The sequence below is a fragment of the Hylobates moloch genome, unplaced genomic scaffold, assembly GCF_009828535.3.
Source record: "Hylobates moloch isolate HMO894 unplaced genomic scaffold, HMol_V3 SCAFFOLD_8, whole genome shotgun sequence".
NCBI classification, from domain to species: domain Eukaryota; kingdom Metazoa; phylum Chordata; class Mammalia; order Primates; family Hylobatidae; genus Hylobates; species Hylobates moloch.
In genome coordinates, this window is record NW_026652283.1 from 9,336,780 (window position 1) to 9,363,827 (window position 27,048).

At 38.4% G+C, this 27,048-nt stretch overlaps 2 protein-coding genes across 3 annotated transcripts in view; one reads left to right on the forward strand and one right to left on the reverse strand.

The window, feature by feature from the left end:
* The window catches only part of LOC116472663 (C-type lectin domain family 9 member A), a 25,419-nt gene extending 18,555 nt beyond the window's left edge, over positions 1 to 6,864 (forward strand). Inside the window, exon 7 of the mRNA XM_058442705.1 lies at positions 6,559 to 6,864. Within this exon, the coding sequence (XP_058298688.1) occupies positions 6,559 to 6,595 (37 nt within the window). The 3' untranslated portion in view covers positions 6,596 to 6,864. The remainder of the gene's footprint in view (positions 1 to 6,558) is intronic.
* On the reverse strand, positions 478 to 27,044 carry CLEC1A (C-type lectin domain family 1 member A). Of its 2 annotated transcripts, XM_032159589.2 has the most exons (6): positions 26,922 to 27,040; positions 16,950 to 17,048; positions 11,513 to 11,689; positions 5,499 to 5,650; positions 3,292 to 3,410; positions 478 to 1,502 (listed from the first exon to the last, which is right to left on the reverse strand). In XM_032159589.2, the coding sequence occupies exons 1-6, from the start codon at positions 27,034 to 27,036 to the stop codon at positions 1,322 to 1,324; spliced, it is 843 nt and encodes a 280-aa protein (XP_032015480.1). In that variant the 5' UTR covers positions 27,037 to 27,040; the 3' UTR covers positions 478 to 1,321. The 2 variants fall into 2 exon arrangements, with proteins under 2 accessions (XP_032015480.1, XP_032015481.1); XM_032159590.2 differs by lacking the exon at positions 16,950 to 17,048 and having other exon boundaries at positions 26,922 to 27,044.
* Positions 27,045 to 27,048: the final 4 nt, after the last annotated feature.

Here is a 27,048-nt window from a genome sequence, read left to right on the forward strand (position 1 = left end):
TCTAGCATAAAACCCTCCAAATTGATTTATCAATAAACCAATAAACTTGGTGGCTGTGATGGTGTCACTCCCAACGATGCCTGTTGTATTTGTGCATGGAGTCATCTCAAGAAAGAAGTGCTTCACAAAGGAGCAGCTGCAAAGATGTCACTGTCTCTGTTCATTTCCCATGACCTGACTGGAAATCATGTGCACTAATGCAACTCAGCTTCCTCATCAACCATGTGTTGATGCCATAAGCTCGCCTCAAAAAGATTTCATTTTAGGAAAATGTTAAAACTGTTCTCTTGAAGCCAACATGTATTTCAAAGACATCTTATTTTCTCCAGATAATCATGTAATCAGTACTCTTGTAAATTCCCCAAAAACTCTCAGTAAGGCACAATCAAAATAATGATTGCCATCATATTTTGAAAAGCATTTCCATGCTGAATTTTCCCACAAACCATAAGAAGTCCATTGTAAAATCACACACACTTCACAGTATTTACATTTATTATTATTAAATCTTCAGTACCTGAAAGGTATAAATATGGGTCAATGGAAGAAAATAGGAACTGAAACTATTACAGGTGCAGATGAAGTGGCTGACTTTTTTCTAGTCTTTAATCTCTCTGAAGGGAATATCAGGGACAGTAGTTCTGATATGAAACTGAGATGGGGATATATTTCTTTCCTGGGAGAAATTCCTATGGAAGGGAGACAATTATCAGAGTCTTAATGGACACAGGAAGGAATGTTTATAAGGCATTGAGATTCTTATATCAAGAGACATCCCTGTTGGGAAACGGCATAGACAAGGCAGGTGGGATCTTTACTGATGGATTGGGAAGGGACTAGTATGAACTGAAACAAACAAAAAGAATTCCTTGTGTATTTGGTGGTACAGTCTGGGAAGTGACTGCTAATTTCTGATAGACTACTTGACTGTCAGAGAAAAGGATGTTACTTCAATGTATTTCCTCTACTTCAAAAAGTTTCTCATTCCACCAAGTGTAAGGAAGACACGGAAACAGGGAGGTGATATTAGACATTGAGAAGAAAGAAAGCTAAAAGTTATCTCTAAGCCAAGAAGACAGATGACATTATGGGTTTCTGAGGCTGGTTGGTGGCATGTAAATAAGACTTCTTGTGACTCTTAAATATGTGCATAAACCCAAGCTCAGAAATGCTGGTGATCCTGAACAGGAAACACGAGAACCCATTTTGTACTAGTCAGAGAGATAGTCTTTCCTGATTATGTTCCATTTCCCAGTGTCTCAGGTAGCCCTTGCATTGGCATCGCCTGGCTCATTCTGCTATTTGTAGTTGCAGGGGGGAATCAGTCACCTTCGCCTAATGTTTCAGGGGGGAAATGGAGGCTCTCTGGCTTCACCATTCCCGCCCTCCTCTCACAGACACAACGCTTCAATTCTTGGCAGTCCTTTGAGAAGACCATCCCATTCAGGATGGCCACACAGTCTCTGCTTCTTGGGCTGGTGACATCTATTATAATATGGAACCTTAAGAAAGGAAGAAAAAGTAAATTTAATCACAGTTTATTTCTAAAATAAAATATTAAATACCCATTCTTTCTAGGGTGATAAAATTATAGTCTAGATACCATAATAAGTTTACTGGGAAAATGGGGTCATATGCCTCTTTCTCTTCAGCCCCTAAGTTTCCATACTCATTCTTAGAAACAGCAGGTCACCCCAAACAGCAAAAATCATTTCTAACTAAAGCGAAGCTATGTGTTCTCCTCCACATTTATATAGTTTTTCTGCCACTTAAAAAGTTATCTACCTTCTTCGTAACTCAGTTTACTTAACTGTAAAATACAAATGATTACATCAAATATATCCTGTCTCCTGGGAGAATAAATGACATAATGTATCTAGGGAAGAATGGTGTCTGTTCAAATATGGCTTTAGATGTGATGTATTTTGATAGAGAAATTACAATTTCCTGTTTCAAAGGATACTGATGTGGTTTGGATGTGTGTTCTTTCCAAATCTTGGTTGAAATGTCATCCCCAGTGTTGGAGATGGGGCCTGATGGGAGGTGTTCGGGTCATTGGGGTGGATCCCTCATGAATGGCTTGGTGCCCTCTTCTTGGTGATGAGTGAGTTCTCACTCAGTTAGTTGATGCAAGATCTGGTGGTTTAAAAGGGCCTGGAACCTCCCCCCACCCCCTTCTCTTTTGTATTCTCTCTTTCCATTGGACATGCCAGCTCTGGCTTCGCCTTCTGCCATGAGTAAAGCTCCCTGAAGCCTCCTCAGTAGCCAAGCAGATGCTTGTACAGCCTGCAGAATTGTGAGCCAATTAAACCTCCTTTCTTTATAAACTATCCAGCCTCAGGCATTCATTTATGCTGATGCAAAAATGGACTAACACAGATACCATGTGTACTCCTGTCTAAATGCTCACAGCGTATGTACGACTAGTGTTTTATATTACTCCTTACATTTTCAGCAAATCTTTTCTCAGAGACTGTATTTTTTAAAAGATGTGCTCCCTATTTTACTGCAGATAAGATAGCCAAGCACTCGTATCCTATCTCTGAGTACTGACAAGTTGTGTGACTTTAGGCAACCACCATTACAGCCTGGACTTCGGGGCTTCAATTTACTCATTCAGGGAAAGATCTCTCTCTCTCTCTCTCTCTCTGTCTCTCCCTTCTCTCATCTGCAGTATGTCCCAGACACAAACTTCCGAAAGCAGCAAGAGAACTACCCTGATGTTTTACTAATGCTATGTATCTCTCTCCCTCACTGGCTTATAAGCAGTTCAAAAGCAAGCACTGGCCAGGTGCGGTGGCTCATGCTTGTAATCTCAGCACTTTGGGAGGCCAAGATGGGCAAATCACTTGAGTCCAGGAGTTCTAAACAAGACAGGGCAACACGTCATAAACCTGTCTTTCCAAAAAAGACAAAAAATTAGCTGCATGTAGTGGTGCACGCCTGTAGTCCGAGCTACTCCGGAGGCTGAGGTGAGAGGAGAGCTTGAGCCTGGGAGGCAGAGGTTTCAGTGAGGAGAGCTTGCACCACTGCGCTCCAGCCCATGCAACAGAGCAACACCCTATCTCAAAAAACAATCAAATGAACACACACACACACACACACACACACACACACACAAAATGAGGATGCACTACGGTTCAAATATCTTCAGGCATCCTCCTGGAAACACAGTATCCAGTACAAGGCAGAAGTTTCATTAATACTTGATGGACCAAATTCTTGAGCTCTATCACTCAAGCAAAATATCTTTGTTAAATGCCTTTCCCATAAAATATCCTGAAGGCTTACAGTTCAGAAGTGAAAGGGGTTCCATCCATCCACAGCCAGGCCTTGCCACTGTCAGGGCGCAAGAGCCCTGTCCAATAAGAGTAGAAAAACTCAGAGTAGCTCTCAGACACGGCAAAGTCCTGTGAAAAGCACACAAGAAAGGCTTTAGCTTTGGTGGCATGATTACACACATGTACAGACATGCATGGGCCAGCCAGCACTTTTCTCAAAGCACACACAAGTCCTGCTTCACATAGATGCTCATACGCTTAAGAGAAAAAGCATCTATGCTGAGGCCAGTCAGAAATTTGTCCAGGTTTAATAACTTATTTTGTCTTAGTAAATATGGAACACATGTCGATATTCTGAAAGCAGAAATCACATCAACCAAGATTTGTTCCTGACCCATGGCTTTTAAGGCACAGAATTAAACATTAATGTTGACATAAAAATATGAGGGAAAGACTAACAAAGAGATGTGGAATGACTGTGGGACATGGAAGAATATGGAGGGAAAAGTGCACGAATGAGGTAGTAACCTTTAAAAATACCTGGGAAAGGAAGAATAAAAGTAAAAGAAAAATTTGCAAGGATGATTTATGTCTTAGACTAGGAAGAGGAGAAAGAAAATTTTAAATTTCTATTTATAAATATTTATGTGCACACATGTGTATAGTCCTCTACATGGTAATTCTTTTCCCAATATCCATATTTAACATATGTTTACATTTAAAAAGTTATTTACTTACTTCTATCTAGTCTCACTCTGCACTCCTAATACGTGCTTTTGGAGGATTGGTGGGGACAGGGTCTCACTCCGTTGCCCAGGCTGGAGTGCAGTGGCACGATCATGGCTCACTGCAGCTTCAACCTCCCCAGGATCAGTGCACTCCTAATATTTTAACATAGAAATTATCTAAATATTTATTATAATTATCCATTTAAATAATGAGTTTCTCAAGGCCATACACTTTGTTTCATTGTTACATCCAAAACCCCTCAGATAATTAATAAAATATACTGATTTAATGAGAGATTATTGAAAATGTAAATGAAGCTATTACCAAGCAATAGTCATAGAGTGAACATGTGAAAATAACTGTAGTCGAAAATATTTATTCCAATCAAACGGGGGGGTGCCTTCAAATTAAAAGTTTTGAAAGCAAATCATATGAAAAGGATTTAAATATATACAAATATATGAAGTTCATGATAGAAAATAACTACATAGCTTTAACAAGAAAATTTCCTACCACATGATATAATATAGTTCAATTTTATACCTGAGTTTGCAGTGTATGCTGGAGGTGGAGGAATGAAAGAGAATAAGAAAAATTAGGAGGGTTTTTGCTGGGGCACACTGTCTTAGTCAAAGAAATTGCCTTGCTTTATGCCTAAATTAAGCCATCGAGAAAGGGTTATAAAGTATTAGTAGCTGAGAGAAATTATAGAGGTTCTTTTATCACAATTTCAGGAAGTAGGTAGAAATTAAGAAGTAATTAGAATGATGTTAAGAATTTGTGTAGTGAGCTGAGCATTTAATTCAATTAACCCTTTGTTGATAACCTACTCTTCATCAAGAAAAATCTCTGCTAAATTCTAGAGAAACAATGATAAATAAGCAACGGCCATACTATTTGAGAACTTCAATTCAAAGGCAATAATAAATATGAGAGAAAGGGGAATAACCATATTTTAATTATGTACTTTAATTGCATGTACTAACTCAAAATATGTCAATTTGTAGTTTTATTGTCACATTTGCCTTGACCAGTCTGTCCTAGGCTGTAAACTTCTGGAAAGCAAGATATATATTTGCAGATTATGGTAATAATTTAGTTAAATATTTTCCACTTAAAAGCTTTGCCACTTTTAGAATGGAAGAGCAGGCAGCCCTATTTTCATGTTTCTGACATTGCATCAATATTATTCCTTTTCTACCCAAATCAAAACAGGAAAGAAGTTAAGACATTCTACCTTTGCTCCCTGAGAGGGGAGTTTAAAGTGATATTGCTCATCTTTCTAAGGGTGTGTATTTGTGGAGAACACAACTCCTTCTATCTACTTCAGGGGACCGTTCAAAGCAATAGGAATAAGACTCAGGCCCAGATTGAAACAAGTGTGAAAACCTGTGGACCGATAATCTTGATCCTTACAATCTTCTTGCCTAACGCTTTTAAGGCCTCTTTTTGAAATCCTTCAAACATTGAAAAGCCTCAGAATCTTACCAGGTCTTCTTGTTTGTTTATCTTCAGCATGGTAGAGTTTTCACTAAGGCAGAAATATTTACAGTCCTCCCAACTTTTGCTGTCTTTATAGAACTGGTAGCAATTGTCTCCATGCCACTTCCATTGTTCTGTACAAGGGCTGCACCTGTGTGCTTGGAAAAAAGCCAGTTTTGTTGTTATTTTCTGCATGAGTCTGTCTTGCCCCTCTCTTGAAATTGTATAGTATTTGATGTCCTAAGAAAGAATTAACTCTTCTTCAATATTTAATTAATTACCCAGGCAATGATAACTATGATGTTTACTAGATACCTACTAACTGCCAGGAATTATAACTGGTCCTAAGTATGTTGTAGAAATTTAAACAGACACTAATTGCTTATGTGGAATCTAGTAATAAATGATTAGAACTTTCTTGCCACTTGCCTACGAAATTCAGCACATGAAGAGAATATTCAATTTCACAAAGCAGTTCAAATGTACAGAAACTCCAACTGCATTGTGTTTAGGAAATAAAGTTTCTATAATGTTCTCCTCAAAATTATCTTACATAATAGTAAAATAAGTTTTAAAAAATACAGTTTATACCAATATGATGTGGAGTCTTTTTAAGGAAAAAAATACTGAGGCAAGCCTGCAGTTAGAATGCTGAATCTTCATGTGTCACAAATTAAATTGGGCATCCAGGCCAGAGAAGTATGGGTAGTGATCGCAAATATAGGCACCAAGCCCTGAGAGCTATAGTTTTAACCCTATGTGGATACATGACCTTGGGTCATTTAGAGTTAGGAACCTAATCCAGTCTCTTGTGGGTTTGTAGTGGGATGAGAACCCAAGTCATATCCATAACAATTTCTTTATTTTAAAAGCGATCTAGTTAACATGTTAAAATCTCAGTAGCTAATACACAGGTAGGTATTATATTATTGTTTACATCTTCTTGTAAATTTGAAATATTTCATGAAGTAAAACAAAATTTAAATAAATAAATAACTTAGAAGGATATCTTTGTCATGTTACGATAGACTTGCTGTGGAACTCAATAGCTTTTGCACTCTCTCAGACAGGTCAGCTTCAGAATTCTACCAGGAGAAATGTAACAAGCTGGAGAGACTCAAGCAAAAATGCAGGCAGCCTCAGATGTTCTAAAACACAGAACAAGAATGGGAATGATGCTTACCTAAAAGGATGATTGTGAAGAGTAAACACATAAAAACCAGAGTCCAGTTTGTGCAGAGACTTACTCATAAAAAGCATTTAATAAAGGTCCGTTTCAGCTGTGGTCCCTGTTGTTATCAGAACTTAGATGGGCAATACATGCTTGGAGTGCTGTGCTGAAAAAGATTATGAAGCAGCAACTGGACTCAGCAAGGAGAATCTTGGTTCATTCTGCTCTGGATTCAGTAAATAAAAACTGTGTAACTGCGATTTTGGTACAGGTATAATACCTCATTCCCGTCTCACATACAATGTTTTCTTAAATACCTTCAATCTTCAGAATGATAAATGACCCTCTATGTGCGCTATGTAAAAACAAGTCCCCTACTTGTATGGGAATTAATAGAGAAACATTCAATGAATGTTTAGGAGGAAGCAAGGGACAATTAGATCGAAAGGTGAGAGACTGAAGGACTGAGAGCCTTATGTGAAATAGGTAGTGATACTGTGTAACTAAAGAGACAGAGATAGAGAAACTTCTTTACCTTCTTTTTTTTTTTTTTGAGAGGAGTCTCGCTCTGTCGCCCAGGCTGGAGTGCAGTGGTGCGATCTCGGCTCACTGCAGGCTCTGCCTCCCGGGTTCATGCCATTCTCCTGCCTCAGCCTCCCGAGTAGCTGGGACTACAGACGCCCGCCACCACGCCCGCCTAATTTTTTGTATTTTTAGTAGAGACGGGGTTTCACCGTGTTAGCCAGGATGGTCTCGATCTCCTGACCTCGTGATCCGCCCGCCTCGGCCTCCCAAAGTGCTGGGATTACAGGAGTGAGCCACCGCGCCTGGCCTTCTTTACCTTCTTAACTTCAACTACCTAATATTTGATATACTATTGCTTAAACCATTGGAGGAGGAAAATGGAATACAGATCAGAAGAAATTCACTTCTCTCTATATACATACAGATATAGGTATAGACATAGATATAGATAGATATACATATACATATACCCTCCTCTCCAGCCTAGACAACGGAGTAAGACCCTGTTTTCCCCACCTCTCTGTCCCCCCAAAAATATATATTTTTAAAGGAGAAAATGCATTATTTTTGGCCAGAAAAATGAGTGGACTGAAAATGAACTGTTCTCAAATGTTTTGTCCATGGCATATACACCTAGGAAAAATAAAATACTAATTTCTAAACGGAACATCTACACTTTCTATGAACTCTTTACCTATAAATTACCATTTTTTATATGATATAGTGCAATAAATGTTTATAGATATTTAGGATCAATAAACAATAATGTTCATATTAGCAAGGCCAATAACCCGAGGAAGGGCATTCCATTTCATAAATACAAGAAAATATGTCATCCAAAAAAAGGCTAATCGTCTTTTTTTCTTATAGTCCTTTCTCTCTCCATTTCTCCTTTATTTTTGCTGTGTTTTGGACAAAAGGAATGTAAGTCTGTTTATATGTCTGGCCCAGAATTTTTTCCTCATATATCTAGCTCCCCAAACAGCATTCCTGGTTTCTAATTTTCCCCTTGTAGCCAGAGAATTCTTCCTCCTTTCACTCGATCATATCTCTATGCTTCTAGTTGTTTTGCTCCCAAATTCTGGAGCTGTTTTTGAATCTTTCATTTCTCACACATCCATTTATATCCCATCGTGCCATCATTTCCACAAACAATATCCTAGTTAGAAGAACCATCATATTTCTCCTAGATTTTAGTAATAGCCATCTCTTATCTGATTTCTCTGTTGCTATTCTTTCCTCTTCCAGTCTAATTTTAACAGAATGTAGATTAAGCCTTTAAAAACTTATGCCAGATCATGTATTTCCTGTGCTCAAAACCCCATAATTAATCCTCATCTGCTCAAAATAGTAGCCAAATCTCTCACAAAGGCACCTAATGCTGTACATTATCTCTACGAAGCCTCCTATTAGTCTTCCACTCCAACCGCATGAGCTCCTCATTATTCCTTGAATATGCAGATACGTTCATGTTTTAAGCCTCTTTTGTTTCCTGTTTTACCTATAAAGCTTATTATTTCTCTATATTACATGGCTAACTCCCTCAACTTTTCAAGTCTTTGCTACCATATAATCATCTTAATTAAGGATTTGTGACAGCTCTATTTAAAGTAGCAACAGACTACCCTGGAATTCCTTATCCCTCTTGCCTTGTTTACCTTCACTTCTCATAGGATTGATTAATCTCTCATACATTATATTTAGGTTGGCCGATCATTACTGTATACCTGGGACCTAGAGTTTCCCAGAATGTGGGACTTTTCGTACTAAAATAAGGAACGTTGGGGGCCAACTTAGAAATGCTGGTTGATATAGTTTGAACATTTGTCCCCTCCAAATCTCATATTGGAATTTGATCCTCAGTGCTGGAGGTGGGGCCTAATGGGAAGTGTCTCGGTCAGGGGAGCAGATCCCTTATGAACAGCTTGGTGAGTTCTCGCTCTATGAGTCCCAGGAGAACTGAGTGTTAAAAAGAGCCTGGCACGTCCCTCCCCAATCTCTTGCCTCCTGGACTCTTGTCATGTTACCTGCTGCACTTGCCCGCATGTGTGGAAGCTGCCTGAGGCTCTCAGAAGAAGCAGATGCTGGCACCATGCTTCTTGTGTAGCCTGCAGAATCATTAACGAAATACAACTCTTTTCTGTATGAATTACCCAGGCTCAGGTACTCCTTTATAGCAACACAAACAGACAAAGACATTAGTCATCTTATTTTACGTTTTTCAATATACTTACTTCCACCACCCCACTACAGTAAGTGGTCCATGAGAGTAGACATCCTGTGTGTTTTGTCAGATATGCATCAGTAGGCATTCAGTAAATACTCCAACCACACTGGTAGTAGTACTAACTAAATGCATAAATATCACTTCAGTGAGTGGATGGATGGATGGATAATGGGTAAGATGAGGGTAAGAAATAAAAAGTAGCAGATTAAAACTGAGAACTGACATCTAACCAAAAATATGTAAGAATTTTTTATGAGAAGCATTAATATATTTGCATTTAGATTTTATATTTAAATTAAATATAACTTATTTGCATAGCTTCTGTTTTTGTTTGTTTTTATATACCTAAATAAAAATTTGAAAGACCATTTGTGTTAGGAAAATCTCGGTTACCTTAAAAAAAAATTTTTTTTAGCCAGATGCAATGGCTCATGCTTGTAATCCCAGCACTTGGGAGGCTGAGGCGGGCAGATCACTTGAGGCCAGAGTTCAAGACCAGCCTGAGCAACATGGAAAAACCCCGTCTCTACTTAAAAAATACAAAAATTATCCAGATGTGGTGCACGCCTGTAATCCTAGCTACCCAAGAGGAGATATGAGAATTGCTTGAACCCAGGATATAGAGGCCGCAGGGAGCCGAGATCACGCCACTGCACTCCAGTCTAGGTGACAGAGCAAGACTGTCTTGAAAAATATATATAAAAAATAAAATTAAAAATAAAAATAAAAATAATTTTTGAGATAGTGTCTTACTATGTTGCCTGGGCTGGTCTTGATCTCCTCAGCTCAATCTTCCAGCCTCAGCCTGTCAAGTAGTTGATTATCTTTTTGAAGATATGGCAACCAACAAAGGAAAGTACGCACACTGGGCTTTGTTAGAAAAATTAGTAAATAAGCGCCAGGTGCGGTAGTTCACGCCTATAATCCCAGCACTTTGGGAGGCTGGGGCAGGGGGAACACCTGAGGTTGGGAGCTCAAGACCAGCTTGGCCAACACAGTGAAAACCCATCTCTACTAAAAATACAAAAAAAAATTAGCTGGGTGTGGTGGTGCACACCTGCAGTCCCAGCTGCTCAGGAAGCTGAGGCAGGAGAATTGCTTGAACCTGGGAGGAGGAAGTTGCAGCAAGCCGAGATCGTGTCACTGCCTTCCAGCCTAGGCAACAGAGGGAGACTCCATCTCCCCCACCCAAAAAAAAAAGGAAAAAGAAAAATTAGTAAATAAGGACATTATGACCATTGAGGTCATTAGTCATGTAGGAAAGAATCACTTAGAGAAGTAAAACTGTGCCTATTAATATTTTTTCCTGGGTAGCTACGCAATCAGGATGTCTGTTTCAGGTGGGAAGTGGTGTACGTATAGTAGATGAGGAGACTCTGCCCTCCTTCAGAGTTGCTAAAAAAGAAATAAAAAGTGGAAACCTGAACATGTATGCCATTTCCTAAGTAAGCATGATAAAGAGAGCAGAAGAGAGAGCTGACTTGAATAAAGCGGATTATCACAAAACCTGAAAAGAATAGAATAGGAATACACACACACTCACACTGAAGCGATGCTCCTAGACTTCTCTAGCAGTAATTTTATCAATGGTGCTTCACCTACCATTGACACTGTCATCATCTGTGGTCCTTATTAAACTACATATTTTTGATACCCAGCCTGATATCCTGAATTAAAATAACTTGAATTTGATTCAGGTTATCTGCATTTTCAGACTAGTCCCTGTATTATTTTTAAGATTTGAGAACTATAGTTATGAGTTTGCTTACTTCTTACTAGGAAAGAATTTGCAAGAACATTTGCCGAGGTAAACTGAGACATACCCCTGTATTTTCTTTACTTGTAGTCTTATTTTGGTTATTCTTAGTTAATTGTATTGTTTTAAAATGTCTGCATTTGAAGAGTCCCTTGATGTATGGTATCACAGACGCATATGAATCACATGATCCCAACAACTATCATGATCTTGAAGCCCAAACCCTTTTTCAGTTTGCCAGACCTCTAGTTAAATAATACTTGACTCTCACTTTCACCGGAGGGAAATCCATCTCTCTGTTGCCAGATAACATGGGGACAGAGCGACCAGGACACACTTACCTCTAGCTTTGTTATAGAGCTCACGACAGAGTTTTTCAGCCACATGCTGCAGACTTCCTGCAAGCTTTATATTCTGGACTTGAAGAGACTGCAACTCTCGGGACATATTTCCTAATCTTTCTTCCATTTGAGAAATGGTGTCTTGACCAGTATTGGAGAGCTGGTAGTACTGAAAAACTAACCCAAATGACCAAGTCAGACTGGACAGCTTATTTCTACGTTTTATTTCCATTTTCTGCCTACGGGGAAGACAAAACAGTATATTTTTTAGTATCTCAGGCTCTGAGTTCTCATATTGCCTATATGCAAGTTTGGACTCTAGTACATCTATGAGAAGTTGTATCACCTTGGGCAAATTAATTTCTTTAAGTCTGTCTAAAAATGTGAAGTCATGGGGAGAAAATGGCGGCTAAGAGGGCTAAGATGGAGCTCCCGCATGGACAACAGAACAGGGTGAGGAGACTCACACTGTGAACTTTTCCTCCAGGAACCACCTCAGGAACATACCAGGAAAACTGAAAGAATTCACAGATCCTTTGAAAGAAGCAACTCAATACTGAAAATTCTGTAAGACAGCCAAAAATGTGTGAAGTGGGGAAAACTTGCCTCTGAACACACATCCCTACTGGGGAACCTGAAAATCTGGGTTACATGAGAAGGATTTAACCTTACCTGGAGCAGAAATGGATGTAGGGAGCCAAATATAAAATATATGCAAAATATAAAAGTAAAAGAAGCAGAGGGAAGAGTCCTGTAGGCAACTCCCATTCTCCAGCTCAAGCCCAGGGAAGCCATCCCTGACTTTGTCTCACAGGAGTCCTTGGACAAGGCAGCCAGTGGAATTAAAGAGGAGTCACAGGATGAAAGAAGCTTCCAAATGAATTTTGTAATAATTTCAACTGGATATGAATTTTCTTAAGCAGAATTCAGGGGGCAAAGAGGAACTGCTACAGATATCAGCACAAGAACTGTGACAGATGGTGTGGGAAGGTGGGGAGGGGTGTGGCCTGAAAGCCTGCTTGCTTTCTCAGTGGGAAGGGTCGTAGCCCGGGGCAAGTTCAGAGCCCCAGGCTTGAGCTGCCAGGATATAAACTCCGTGGTGTTGGTGGGGCAGGGAGGAGCAAGACTTGCATCACCAGCTATGTGGGAGCTGGGTAAAGCCTATCACTGCCAGCTTTCTCCCACTTCCCTGGTGACCTGCATGACACAGCAGAGGCAGCCATAAAATCCTGAGAACCAATCCCTGTCCCCCACAGGATTCATGGCAAGCCCTGTCCAAGGAGAGTGTGAGCTCAGACCTGCCTAACCCTGACCCCACGTGGTGTTTTTTCTCTACCCACCCTGGTACCCAAACACAAAAGACATAAACTTGGGAGCTGTACGGCCCTGCCCATGACCTGAGAAACCTGAATACTTATCCAGGAAAACTTAGAACAAGCTTACATCCCCTGTCTACTACTGCAGCTGGTGCTGTCTTTAAAGCACCACCTCCTGGCTGGAGGCCAACCAACTAAAACCATTAGAGTAACTCAAGACAGAATAACCCCACTCCAAGGAGGGAGAAGACAACAGCTAATTCCACTGCCTGCAACATCCTGGCTAACCAGAGGTCCTGAGTGTGTCCATCTGACTTCACTGCTAGCATAACCAGCATTCAAGAAAACCAGCACACTAAACATATCTACAACCAAGGACTCACACAGTCTATTTCACCTCCTTGCCAACTTCACCAGAGCAGTGCTGGTATCCACAGATGGGAGACCTGAAGATGGATCATATTACAGAATTCTGCAGACATTCCCCAGCACCAGCCTGGAGCCTGGTAGCACCACTGGGTGGCTAGACCCAGAAGAGAATAACAATCACTGCAGTCTGGCTCTAAGGAAGCCCTATACCTAGGGGAAGTGGAAGAGCACAACATCAAGGGATCACCCCATGGGATGAAAGAATCTGAACAGCAGCCTGTGTGTTCCAGATCTTTTCACTGAAATACCCAATATACCCAAATGACAAGGAAACAGAGAAGTAATTCTGGTAATATGACAAAACAGGAATCTATAACACCACCAAAAGGTAACACTAGCTCCCCAGCAATGGATCCAAACCAAGAAGAAATCTTTGAATTGCCAGATAAAGAATTCAGAAGGTTGATTATTAAGTTACTCAAGGAGATACCAGAGAAAAATGAAAAACAACTTAAGAAACTTATTTATGGTTTTCTTTCTTTCTTTTTGATACAGAATCTCACTCTGTTGCCCAGGCTGAAATGCAGTAGTGTGATCTTGGCTCTCTGCAACCTCTGCCTCCCAGGTTCAAGTGATTCTCCCGCCTCAGCCTCTCAAGTGGCTGGGATTACAGGTGCCCACCACCATGCCTCTCTAATTCTTATATTTTTTTTAGAGATGGGGTTTCACCATGTTGGCCGGGCTGGTCTTGAACTCCTGACCTCAGGTGATCTGCCCTCCTCAGCCTCCCAAAGTGCTGGGGTTACAGGCATGAGCCACCACGTCCGGCCTAAACAAATTTTAAAAAACAATATAGGATATGGATTAAAAAAATTATCCAGAGAAATAAATATCATAAAAAAGAAACAATCACAACTTCTGGAAATGAAAGACACACTTAGAGAAATACAAAATGCAGTAGAAGGTTTCAACAATAGACTAGAATAAGGAGAAGAGAGAATTTCAGAGCTTGAAGACAAGGCTTTTGAATTACCTCAATCTGACAAAGATAACAGAAAAGAAAAATGAACAAAGTCTCCAAGTAAGTTGGAGTTATAGTAAATGGCCAAACCTAAGAATAATTGTTGTTTCTGAGGAAGAAGAGAAATCTAGAAGTTTGGAAAACTTATTTGAGGGGATAAACCCGGAAAACACCCATGGTCTTCCTAGAGATCTAGACATCCAAACACTAGAAGCTCAGGATATAAGGGCTATCTGGCTGCGATATCTGTCACCCCATTGATTGCCAGTATTGATTCGGCTGATCTGGCTGGCTAGGCGTGTGTCCCCTTCCTCCCTCACTGCTCCACGTGCATCCCTCCTGAAGCTGTGCACTTGGTCGAAGAGGATGACCATACCCAACAGAGGAGGACCAGTCTGGTCAAGGGTATACGAGTAGCTACACTCTCCTGCTAGAACCTCCAAACAATCTCTCAAATACTAGAAGCTCAAAAAACACCTGGGAAATTCATTGCAAAAAGATTATCACCTAGGTAAATATTCATTATGTTATCTAAAGTCAAGATGAAGGAGAGAATCTTAAAAGTTGTAAGACAAAAACATCAGGTAATCTATAATGAAAACTTACCAGATTAATAGCTGACATCATCAGAAACCCTACAAGGCAGAAAGGATTGGGGTCCTATTTTTACCCTCCTCAAACAAAATATTGTCAGCCAAGAATTTTGTATCCAGTGAAACTAAGATTCATAAATGAAAGAGAGATAATGTTTTTTTCAGAGAAACAAATGCTGCAAGAATTTGCCCCTACCAAGACAGCGCTACAAAAAATGCTAAAAGGAGTGCTAAATCTTGAAATAGAATCTCAAAATACACCAAAATAGAATCTCCTGAAAGCATAAATCTCACAGGACCTATAAGACAATAACACACACACAAAATAAGACAATCATGCAAAATAGATAAGAAAAAAGAACAAAATAACATTCAATATAAAATGAATTAAAATGGCCAAATTTCACAGACAAAGAGAGACATTATAGACATTATATAGTGATGATAAAAGGAATAACCCAACAGGAAAGTATCACAACCCTAAATATACATGCACTTAACACTGGAGCTCCCAAATTTATAAAACAATTACTACTAGACCTAAAAAAAAATACAAATATATATATATTTAAATATATATATATATTTATATATACATATATTTGTTTTTTTTTTTTTTTTTTAGACGGAGTCTCACTCTCTCACCCAGGCTGGAGTGCAGTGCAGTGGTGTGATCTTGGCTCACTGCAATCTCCGCCTCCTGGGTTCAAGCGGTTCTCCTGCCTCGGCCTCCTGGGTAGTTGGGATTACAGATGCCCACCACCACGCCTGGCTAATTTTTGTATTTTAAGTAGAGACAAAGTTTCACCATGTTGGCCAGGCTGGTCTCCAACTCCTGACCTCAAGCGATTCGCCCGCCTCAGCCTCCCAAAGTGCTGGAATTACAGGCATGAGCCACCATTCCTGGCCTAAAAAAAATGTATAATTTAAATAATGTATCTATATATATTTATAAATAAATAGAAACGTGGAGTTATAATATTAGTTCCTAACTTCAGGAATAAATTCTCAACCTATATTTACTGCTTGATAAATATTTTTATGTATACTCTCAAATGTTACTCAACATAAAACCGCCTATCTGTTTATATGTTGATCATTATATTGAGTATTGACAATATACCATATATTGTTACTTATTCAGTTATTGAAACAGTGTTATTATTTTTTCCATGATTTTACAGTTTGCAATTAGGATCATCGAGAACAAGTAAATTCCTAACGTCATTTGACTAGAAATTTTCAACATTCAGATTTGAAATTCAGGTCTCTACATCTAAGTATAGAAATCCCTCATGAATCATGAGAGTTCCTCTATATTTCCAAGAATAATAGTGATTGCAAAACAATAGTTCAATCACAATGAAATAAAACTTTTGGGATCAAAAAGGGCAATAAGAAATTATTTTTAATTTTGAAATATAAGATACAAATGAAAGTATTAAAATTCCTATAAAACCCAATTTTTGACATTAAAATCCTGCTCTTCTATTTAACATTTTTCTTTGAATAACCTTCTTCAGCTGTTTAGAAAACATGCTGTGGGGTCTTTACCTACTGAGGCAAATTCATCCACTTTCTTTTTTAAGCTTTTTAACTTGTTTTTACTAGTTTGAAATTTAAATATTTTTAGATATGCATTTTTCCGATTTGATTTTCACAAGTTTTTATAAAGTGACTGTATAACTTCCTGGCCTTTAAAAAATATGGTGATTAAGGAGTTTACCTACTCTCCTTGTATTGATGGTACATGTGGCTCTGTGGGTAGTATATTCTGCACTAGCCCACTGAACCTTGTATTCTCAGAGCCAAAACCTCTGATACCCTAGTCTTTTGTGGAATGGGAGAGGGCTGAAGCATGCATTTATTTAAAATAAATGATTTTTTTTAAACATTGACATACAAACAGACAAAACCCTTCTTAAACAGAATGTTTAATTCTAGTTGGCAGCTGATTGTTTTTTTTTAATTCTTCTTCCATTATTCACCATTTAAATAGTTGCCATTTAAAAAAAGATACACTGAATTTTCCAAAGGCTAAAGAATTAAAGTTTAAAAAACAAATCCATAACAAGTGTTTCTCATCCTAGACAAACCTTGGAACCAGGATCCTCCCCCAGGTCAGAGCGCAGACTTACACAAAAGCCCCAGGGCTGCCAGCCCTATCAGCAGCACCAAGCACAAAGTCAGCAGGGTCAGGGCCACTGGTCGCCACGTTGAAGAGGGAGCCCTGTGCTCTGCAGGGAACAGAAGAGAAAGCAGGGTTTGGCTTTTTCTTCCTCTTGCATCTAAGTCAATAACAGGGTAAGGGAGTGGAGTCGATTCTGCACAAGAACAGATTAGGCTGGACAACAGTAACGGGCTGGATAACTTGCTTTCTGTCCTCAGAAACATCATCATAAGGCTCAGTGCAAGCCTCACTTATCACAGCTAGATTTTCTCACAAGCCCCACCCATTTGTATCCACTCCTCAAGTCTTACTTTGCACTGAATCACACTATGCATTACCATTATCTTTATGTGGTTCTTTGTACAACCTTCTGCTTGTCAAAATTCTAATCATGAAAGACTCTCATGAAAATGTCTGAAACACTCCCTGAGAATCTCTGAACCTTACCAAAGGACAACTTTTTACATAATTAAGGGAAAGACGAAATTAATTTGTTGTTACTTTTGAAAAACATCCCCCTTCCCCCAAGTTCCGTATATGCTTTTTCTAAAAGGCAAATTGCATGTTAGTAATGGGAAGTAATAATTTTACTGTTTTTCTGTGGAACTGCTTGATTGAAAGTCCCTCTTTTGTAAGGATATTGTTTGTTCATTCATTTGATTTATATTTTTTCAAAAATAGATTATAAAGAAACATGATAATCAGTTTCAGAAAGATGAATCTAAACTATTTTTGCAACAGTTAAATAATTTTTAAAACTGTGGCAAACATGCTTTCCTTGCCCTCCATTCTCATAAGTTTGACTGGTAATTGCAGAGGTTTTACTGTAAGTCATGAGTAGACCCCTCACCTAGTGAGGTCACCTGTCTGAATCTGAATGACCTAACATATCTGACAGGGAAAAGTCTCAGTCGGGTGCAGGTAGCATCTAGCATTGTGATAAAAATGAAACAAAGAGAGAGTGAAACCCTCAAACTCTGATCTCTTTGTAGCCGGTTAGTTCTACTTCACTGAGAATTCAAGTCACGTTCTGAAACAGAAAGATTAAAGAGATCGGAGGGGCTTTTTGAAAGGAAAATTCTTTTCCTTCTAGCAAGTTCCTATATATAATACATTCTAGGTACAGAGATTTTCCAGGCTGGAGTGCAGTGGCGAGATCTCAGCTCACTGCAACCTCTGCCTCCAAGGCTCAAGCAATCCTCCCACCTCAGCTCCTGACGAGCCGGAACTACAGGCACGTGCCACCACGCCTGGCTAATTTTTTTTTTCTAAATTTTTGTTGGAGATGAGGTTTCACCATGTTGCCCAGGCTGCAGGCTGTTCTCTAACTCCCGAGCTCAAGTGATCCTCTAACCTCGCCTCCCAAAGTGCTGGAATTACAGGCATGAGCCACCGCGCCCGGCCAATTCTAGGTGGAGATTTATATGAAACGTTATTTCCAAATGGGGAATGATAACTAATGAAGAATACAGAAATAGACAGTATGATTACTATCCTCTGGAACTTACAATCTAGTAAGCAAAATAAGTTAAAGTCTCAGAGTAGACATACTGATATATTTTTAAATGTGAATCTTATTTCTTAGCAATCATCTCCTTCATAAGTAGCTTTCATTACATTTAGAATAAAATCCAAATCACTTTTCACAGATTGCTCCTTTTAAAAAAAAATGGCAATTTTATTATGCTACTTCCCTACTTAAAAACTTCAAAAGCTTTATTGCACTTAAAATTAAATCCTGCATTAGTCTTATTGAGACTTTCCTTAGCTCTTTCACCCCTCTCTGAACTATTTTCCTCTCACTCACATGTACTACTCACAATGGTCTTCCGTTTAGTCCTTGATCTGATCAAGCTTGACCCTAAGCACCTTGTATCAGCCCTGCTTCTGCCTCTGCATTAATTTCAGTTTCAATGGCACATCCCTGGAAGAGGTCCATGAGTCCATCTCTAGCATATCACTCACCCTGTACTAGGTAATATTTCCATGACTTGTGTTTCTTTTTGTCTGTCTCCTTTCTCTCCATTTAACATTCCATTACAACAATGATCTTGTCTATCTTGTCCACCAGTCTATTTCCACTACTGAAAGCAGTGCCTGGGACATAAGGGCTGAGTAGTTCTTTGACAGTTTAAATAATCAAAAAATGAAATTATAAAAAATTAATATGACTTAAGCTATTTGTTTTAAAGAGATAAGTGGGTTCTCCAAAGTTAAGTTTACAGGTTTTTTTTTTTTGTAGTCTATTGACTTTTCAGCAACATCTATGTCAGAAGAAAACAGACTCAGCTAAATACACCTCCCAGCCATGTTGGTTTCTATACACTGAGTTTTGTGAGATTATATCATTAACAAATCTAAGGGAGATTTGCTTCCTCCTGTTTACTTCAGTTAACTGAGCTATGTGATTTAGTCTTAGTTTTTCTGGAAAAGGATGATGTTCTCGTGGTATTGTCTGTAAAAGTATTTCAGATCAGCAGAACATAAAAAAAAAAGATTAGAGGCAGAATATAGTTTGGGTTAATCATCCTCTCCAAAACCCTATATTTGTAAACTCCATATAGTCCAAGTTAATCACATGGATGTTTCTAGATTCCATAGTTAAAAGTGCTTATGTGAGCCCACTACCATGGTGATTTTATTTTTCCACATACCTCTTATTACCATTAAATATATTGTATATCTTTGTTATTTCATTTAGCTTATATGTGTCTTACTCCAGGAAAAATTAAGCTCCTTCTTGGAAAGCATCTATTTAGCCATTATTGCAACCCAGTTCCTAGGGCAGTAGTTGAAATAAGCTCAATTAAATTTAAATAAATGAATGAATAGGTCCATTATATACAAATATCTGTGTTATATGCCTGCCTACCCCTATTCAAACATAGTTACATTAATATACATCTCAAAGTCATAATAATTTTTTAAATCCTGTTACTTCTCATAATTAATATTTGTCTGGCTGAAATTAAAAATAAGAAGTAAAGGAGAAGAACTATGACAGTCAACCAACTTATTTATCTCTTTATAAATCTGTTTTCCGCCAGGCACGGTGGCTTAGGCCTGTAATCTCATCACTTTGGAATCCTCCCAACTGAAGCAGGAGGATTGCTTTGGGCCAGGAGTTGGAGACCAGCCTGAGCAACACCGTGAGATCCCATCTCTACAAAAGATAGCAACATAGTGAGACCCCATCTCTATAAAAAAATTTTAAAATTCATCAGCCATGGTGGCACACACCTGTAGTCGCAGCTACTCAGAAGGCTGAGGTGGGAGGATTGCTTGAGCCAGGGAGGTCAAGGCTGCAGTGAGTCGTGATCGTGCCACTCTATTCCAGCCTGGGTGACAGAGTAAGATCTTCTCTCAAAAGTAGTAATGAAATGAAACGAAATGAAATGAAATAAAATAAAATAAAATAAAATAAATAAAATAAAATAAATCTGCTTTCTCTCGCATAATATCGAGGACATGGGAGTTGTTGTTTTTCTGCCCAAAGGACCAAAAAGAGTGAACTTAAATTCCTACTGTGAAGTGAGGGCCTGGACTTTAGAAATCAGAACATCTTTCAGTAATAATTTTATTCATGAAAAGAAAAAAAATACATGATCCGTCCTAAGATTGCCTCTAGGGCAGAAAAAATAAAAGAAGTGCAATAGGCTTTAAAAAGTTTTTAAAAATTTCTTCTAAGAAATCCTTTTTCTCTGACCAAATTTTCACATTTAAAAATTTTTCTTCTCCCTTCCCATCTCCCTCTCTTGCTCTCTCACTTTCTCTCTGTCTCTTTTTCAATATTCTCCTTCCAATCATTCTATATAAAAGACATGGAGAAACACAGTCCTGGGGAGTTCATCTTCCAGGAAACCAAGCTCCCATGACGGAAAGTCCATGAAACTGAAAGTTTCTCTTTTTCTTTTTCTTTGATACTATTTTTCCTTCTAGATGTTTTTCTTCTAACTGGGAGTCTAATGTTTCTCAGTTTTATTCCAAGTGCTCCTAATCATACTGAAGTCTCTCTCCAGGGATCACCCTCACCCTAACATGAGACAGATTTTCAGAAAAATAAGATGCCTAGGAGATCGCTTGAGTTTGGTTTGGCTTTATTGTGGTTTTATTTTTTGGAAGAGAACCCCTTTGCTGTCTCCTGAGGCATGTTTAGAAAGGGGTGTGGACAGGCCAAGGAATGATATAAACATCCCTAGGAATAATAAGATATATATAGAAAAAAAACCCTTTCCTGTATCCTCTTAGTATTAACCATACTATAAAAGGCCTTAGTGCTAGGGTCAAATTTTGGATACCAATTACTGTGTAATTATATGAAACTTTGTGGGTGGAGAGTTGTCAAACTTAACCAGTTACCCTTCATCAGGCATCAGAGAGGGAAAATTTTGTTTTCCACCCAAGAAACTAAGCTGACATTACCATATACAGTCTATTAGTATACCTATGAAATGCAAAAGGTCTTAAAAGCTGGAGAAGACACCGAGAGTTTAAATAATGTGCATGTTACAAACTAGTTGCAGAGCTAGGATTAAATCATTATGTTTAACGCTATACTTTGCACACTTTTCCATGAGCCAGTCAGGAGTCGCAGAGACATGGGGGCAAAACTGGTGGCAATGTACATAATATTTCAGAAAGCAATTTTTGATCCCTTTGTATTTTGAAATGTAAATGTCTTTGTTTCCTTAATCCTCACATGTAGTGCATAGGAAACCTCCTCATGGGAATCTGAGTTCATGGGTTGAGTCTGCTTTTCTGTGTTCATGTAAATGCAGGTTTCTTTTCTGTTATGAATCTATTTCAAATATTGCTATTTTCATACTCTCTAAATGAAAATGTGTGTTATCCTTCCTATTATTTGAAAAGAGTATACATCTAAGAACATATGAGCTGTTTCTAGAATATCATTGAGGTTCCAATTCACAGTATTTAGAAACTTAATTATATTTTTCCTCTTCAGTAAAAGTTAGGTGACTCAATTTTATATCCCCATCAACAGATATTATTTACTGAAGTATAATTCAAAAACAACATTACCATTAATGATAATTGCTCAAATTTCTTGAGTTACTGAGAAAAATGTCTTATATGAATGTTCTCATCTAGCCTCACAAACACCCCCTATAAGGTAGATATTATTATCTCATTTTACAGGTAGATAACTGAAGCCTAGCAGGTGTAGACAGCTTATTCGGGAACACACAGCTACTATTAGTAATAGTTACTAAAGAACTATTAGTAACTCCCCAGGATTGTGTTTCTCCATGTCTTTATATAGGATGATTGGATGGAGAATATTGAAAAAGAGAGAGAGAAATAGTTATTAATGCTAACTATAAGTGTGTTCTAGATACACTTTATTTCACTGGAAGCAACCTTTACAAAAATTGAATTACCAAGGAGTCACTTAAGTTGCCTAAGTCACTAAGTTGCACAGAGCTACCCAAGCTGACTGATTCCAGAGCTGGACATTTTCAGTCATCTTCCTATCCTCCCAACACATCTCAGATCAGTATTTATACATGGCAGTGCATCTGGAATCATAGAATGACAGGAGCTTGCAACTTTTCCCTTCTGCATTTTGAAATGTCCACTCTACCAGCAAGACGAATTTTGAAAGCATAAATTTAATCATACTTCCTCTCTTCCATAGGAAGAAAAGTTTCCCAAGGCTCATTCCGTTTTAGTCAGTTTCTTAGTGTGCTGTATCAGGCTTCTCCTAATAGGATCCCATTATACTTCTTAGCCTCATGGGCCCAGATCATGTCACTTCCTCTGGGAACTCGCAAAACTAAACTCACTCAGTAACTCATTCATTCCTATATTGCTTCTGCGACCTCCAACATTGATTTAATAGCACTAAATGACATTTACTACAACTATTGATTTAGAGTATTCCTTCCACTTCTCTAAGCACCTGAAAAACAGGCTCCTCTAGTGCATCCCATAATGTCTTGTCATTAGTAGGTTTGATTTAAAGAGTTGTTGAATCAGTTAACAGTGATTTATGTCATGACTGTGATGAGGGATTTATGCTGTAATTGAGGAAATAAAACTAAAACGCTGGGAAATTCAATAGTACTGTAATTAATGTGAACAAGGGAAAAGAGGAACTTGAATTTATTATTAAATGTTGTTTTAATTATTTAGCCAAAGTAATTTTTCATATTCTTTTGATAGGATAAAATTTAGTCTCTGGCAGGAATCCCGGCCTGTCAGTTATTTCATCCTCTCTCCTCTTACTGTACTGTTAATGTGAAGTTCTCTCCCTGAACTTATTTTCAATCTATAATTGAGTTAGAATTTCCCACATCTTAAAAAATAACTCTTAGAATCTTTCACTCAACCCTGTAATACCTCAGCAATAACCCATTTTATCTCCAAAAAAAGAGAGAGAAAGAAAAAGAGAAAATGACTTAAATTGTTTACTTTATTATGTAACCATCAGTTCCTCTTCAAACCACTGCTATCAAAACTAAATATTTTCCTCCTTATTGATAAATTGTTAAATAATCATTTTTAGTCTTCCTTTTGCTTACACTCTCTGCAGTATTTGTTATTTGTTGTTTTTAAAACTCACAGTCATTATCATCGACTTTTCCAATACTCTTAAATTGGTTGTCTCTTCCATTACTCTAATTTTCCATTACTCTTGAATTTATTGTCTCTTGATGCCATTGATGCCTCTCTCCAAGACTCCTGCTTCTACCACTCTCTGCTATTCATCCCTAGTAGCTCCTTTTGGAATCTTTCATTCTTCTTGCTCCTCAGGTGTTGATATTCCCTCAGATTCTCTCCTTGACACTCTATTCTTCTGTTCATTCATCTTTTCTTTTTTTTTTTTTTTTTTTTGAGACGGAGTCTCGCTCTGTCGCCCAGGCTGGAGTGCGGTGGCGTGATCTCGGCTCACTGCAAGCTCCGCCTCCCGGGTTCAGGCCATTCTCCTGCCTCAGCCTCTCCGAGTAGCTGGGACTACAGGCGCCCGCCACCACGCCCGGCTAATTTTTTGTATTTTTAGTAGAGACGGGGTTTCACTGTGGTCTCGATCTCCTGACCTCGTGATCCGCCCGCCTCGGCCTCCCAAAGTGCTGGGATTACAAGCGTGAGCCACCGCGCCCGGCCCCATTCATCTTTTCATTTTACATTCCCTCCCTCAGTGATCTCACTCACACATTTTAGTTACTATCTATGTATTTGACTTAATGACTTAGGTACCTCATTTACTTTATTTATTTATTTAATTACTATGCCAGTAATTCCCACATGTATATGTAGCCCAACCCACATCCTGCATATACAGGTGTCTTTGGACAGCTCCAGATGGACTCCAAAGGGGTCCCTCTTTCTGCAGACCCCTTAAACTCAAACTCAATTCATCACCTTTCCTGTCCCTTCTATAGTTTCTGTCTTAGTTAACAGCAGCACCATCCACATTACATCAGACAGAACCTAGTCAACCTACCACTGAGGTCCCTTTCCTTGTCTCCTCATATGTAACCAGTCACCGATTATCTAAACTCCATCACCTCGACATCTTTCATATCTGATTCTTTTTCTTCATTTTTACTATACTGCCTCAGTTCAGGTTCTTTTACTCTTGTACTGGACTAGTGAAAAAATTTGGTATCAGCATATCCACTTTCATATACCTTCACCCTATCCTTTCCATTGCAGCCTGGGAGGTCTTCCCAAAATGCAAAATTCTGTTTCTCCCTATCTAAATCCTGCATTGACTTCATTTTAACTATTGAATAGAATTAAAATAGATCAGCATGCCCTAAAATCCCTCCTTAAATTGCCAGACTTACCCCTTTGCCAAGTTTCCCTCCTCCAACTCTACACCTATGCCATACATATTGCTTATAGTTCTCTAAAAATACAAAGCTACGGAAAACCTTCATGACTTCCCCTTCATATGTCTCTCTGTCTGTAGTGTCCCCAGCCTCTCAAACACCCTCACTCTTGATGCCTTATTACGTGGAAGATCTTAAAATTAACTCAACTCCACAGTCGCTCCTTCTGTTAAGCCTTTCCTGAGCTCCTCTACTTAATTAGGTAAAAATAACCAAGCTCTCAGCTATACTGTATATGCTTCTGCTGTAACACCTTATTATACTTATTCCTTAGTTGAGAATTGTATTAGACTTTCAGTTTCCTTACGAACAGGGATCATATTACATTGGATCATATTACATTATATCCTCAGTACTAGGATAACATGACCCCGAACATAAGTTTGTGAAAAATATATAAGGTTGTTGTCTTTCATTTTCACTATCTTAATTGTTTGGCATTTTTAAACACAAACATAGTTGTTACGTCAATTGTTATCGACAAAAGTCTAGAAATTAAATGAATGTGTGTGTGATTTATTTTTATTAATTCTAAAAAATAAAAGTTGCCAGATCTTAATGGTGTCACATCATTATGTTGGATCTGAATCCTCCACATTGCCAAAAATTTCTGAGTGATTCTGCTGTTATTTTTATCAGTGAAGGTGTATCAGCTATGTTTATCTAAGAAATAATTATACTTCTATGATAGTATTCCCCTAAATGTATTACCATAAAAAGATGAAAACAAGATCTCATATATGTTGCGTAAGATAACTATTTCCAGATGATTTCTTCCAAGACAATTCTTTGTAATCTCCACTTCCACTGTTTCAATACCCATTTCTTACAAAGAAGCTCCCAGATGTTGCAGCTAGTGTTTTATCTTGCTCCACCTCCCTCTCCACCCTTCAACCACAGCAGAACTTATTTGTACATGCTGTTCTTAATTATGCTGATCACTAATCCTTGAGAGAGTTCCTGGCTCCAGCCAAAGGTGGAAAATGAAGTTATATACAAGCTACTCAAAACCACAGCCCTAAAAATGGGCTCTTCGTTAGTTTTTATGGAGGAAAACACTTTGTATCCTATCACACATATCCTGTGGCTACAGAAGCTGACATCCCTACTTTTGTCACTTAGCTTCATTTCAAAGAGGTTGGAAATCCCCAATGTTCCTTAACAGCTTACTAGGTAGTTTAGTTAAAAAAAAAAAAAAAAAAAGAAAGAGCCATAATAGTGGGTTTCAGGTGGAGCGTCATTTAATAAATAGAAATAAATAGAAAGTGAATGGAGGTTTTAGTAGGAGAAAGGAAGGAAAACTAAAAGTTATTTGATAAAGAAATAAAGAACAGGATAGTTTTTTTTTAATGATATATCCAGATTTACAAAGGTGAAGAAAACAATGATATAATCAGAAGGGAAAGGACATATTAAAATACAGGCACTGAATGAATGTTAAAATATGGGATTCCTTTCAACATTCCATTTCTTGAGAATTCCTAAAGTGTTCCTTTCAGCAATTTTGTGTCAGCCTATATCAGATCAGACAGACATTCAAATATTTTACATAATTTATCATTCTCAGTACCACCTTGTAAAGGAAGTTTTATTAGTTCTATTTAATATTAACTCAAGTTAATATGAATTAATATACTTAAAGTATTTAAAACACTGCCAGCACATAATGAGCCCTTTATACATGTTTGTGGCCATTAATATTTTATAAATAAAGAATATGATGCTACCAGGATACTTAAATAACTCGTCCAAAGTTACACAGAAGGAAAGTGGCGTACCTGGTTTAGGACCTAGAACCTAGTCCTGTGTATATTACCATGTGAGTCCTTTTCACTAGAACTGAAGTCATATTTTAGCTTTAGATTGGCTGAGTGGCCCAGGAAATAAAATCCTTCTCTAAGTGTGGGAATTATGGAACTGAATAGAACTGAAAAAAAAAAAAAATTCACTACTATGTCACAGGGTGAGTAATTGGAAATAAAATTATAAGATGCAAGCTAAATATATCCATTTCTAGGAGGGATAGCTCATCTCACACATTTCACAAGGACTCTGGTCTATTTGGACTCCAGGAGACAGGGTACCTGTGCGCCGGGGCTCTGGACGCCGAGTTGTGGCAGAGGCTTGAGAATGCAGGCTCATGGTGGTGTCCCCATCGTCATCCAGCATGTCCTTTGTGCTGCTGTACTTGGCCTGCATCTGGATTCCTAC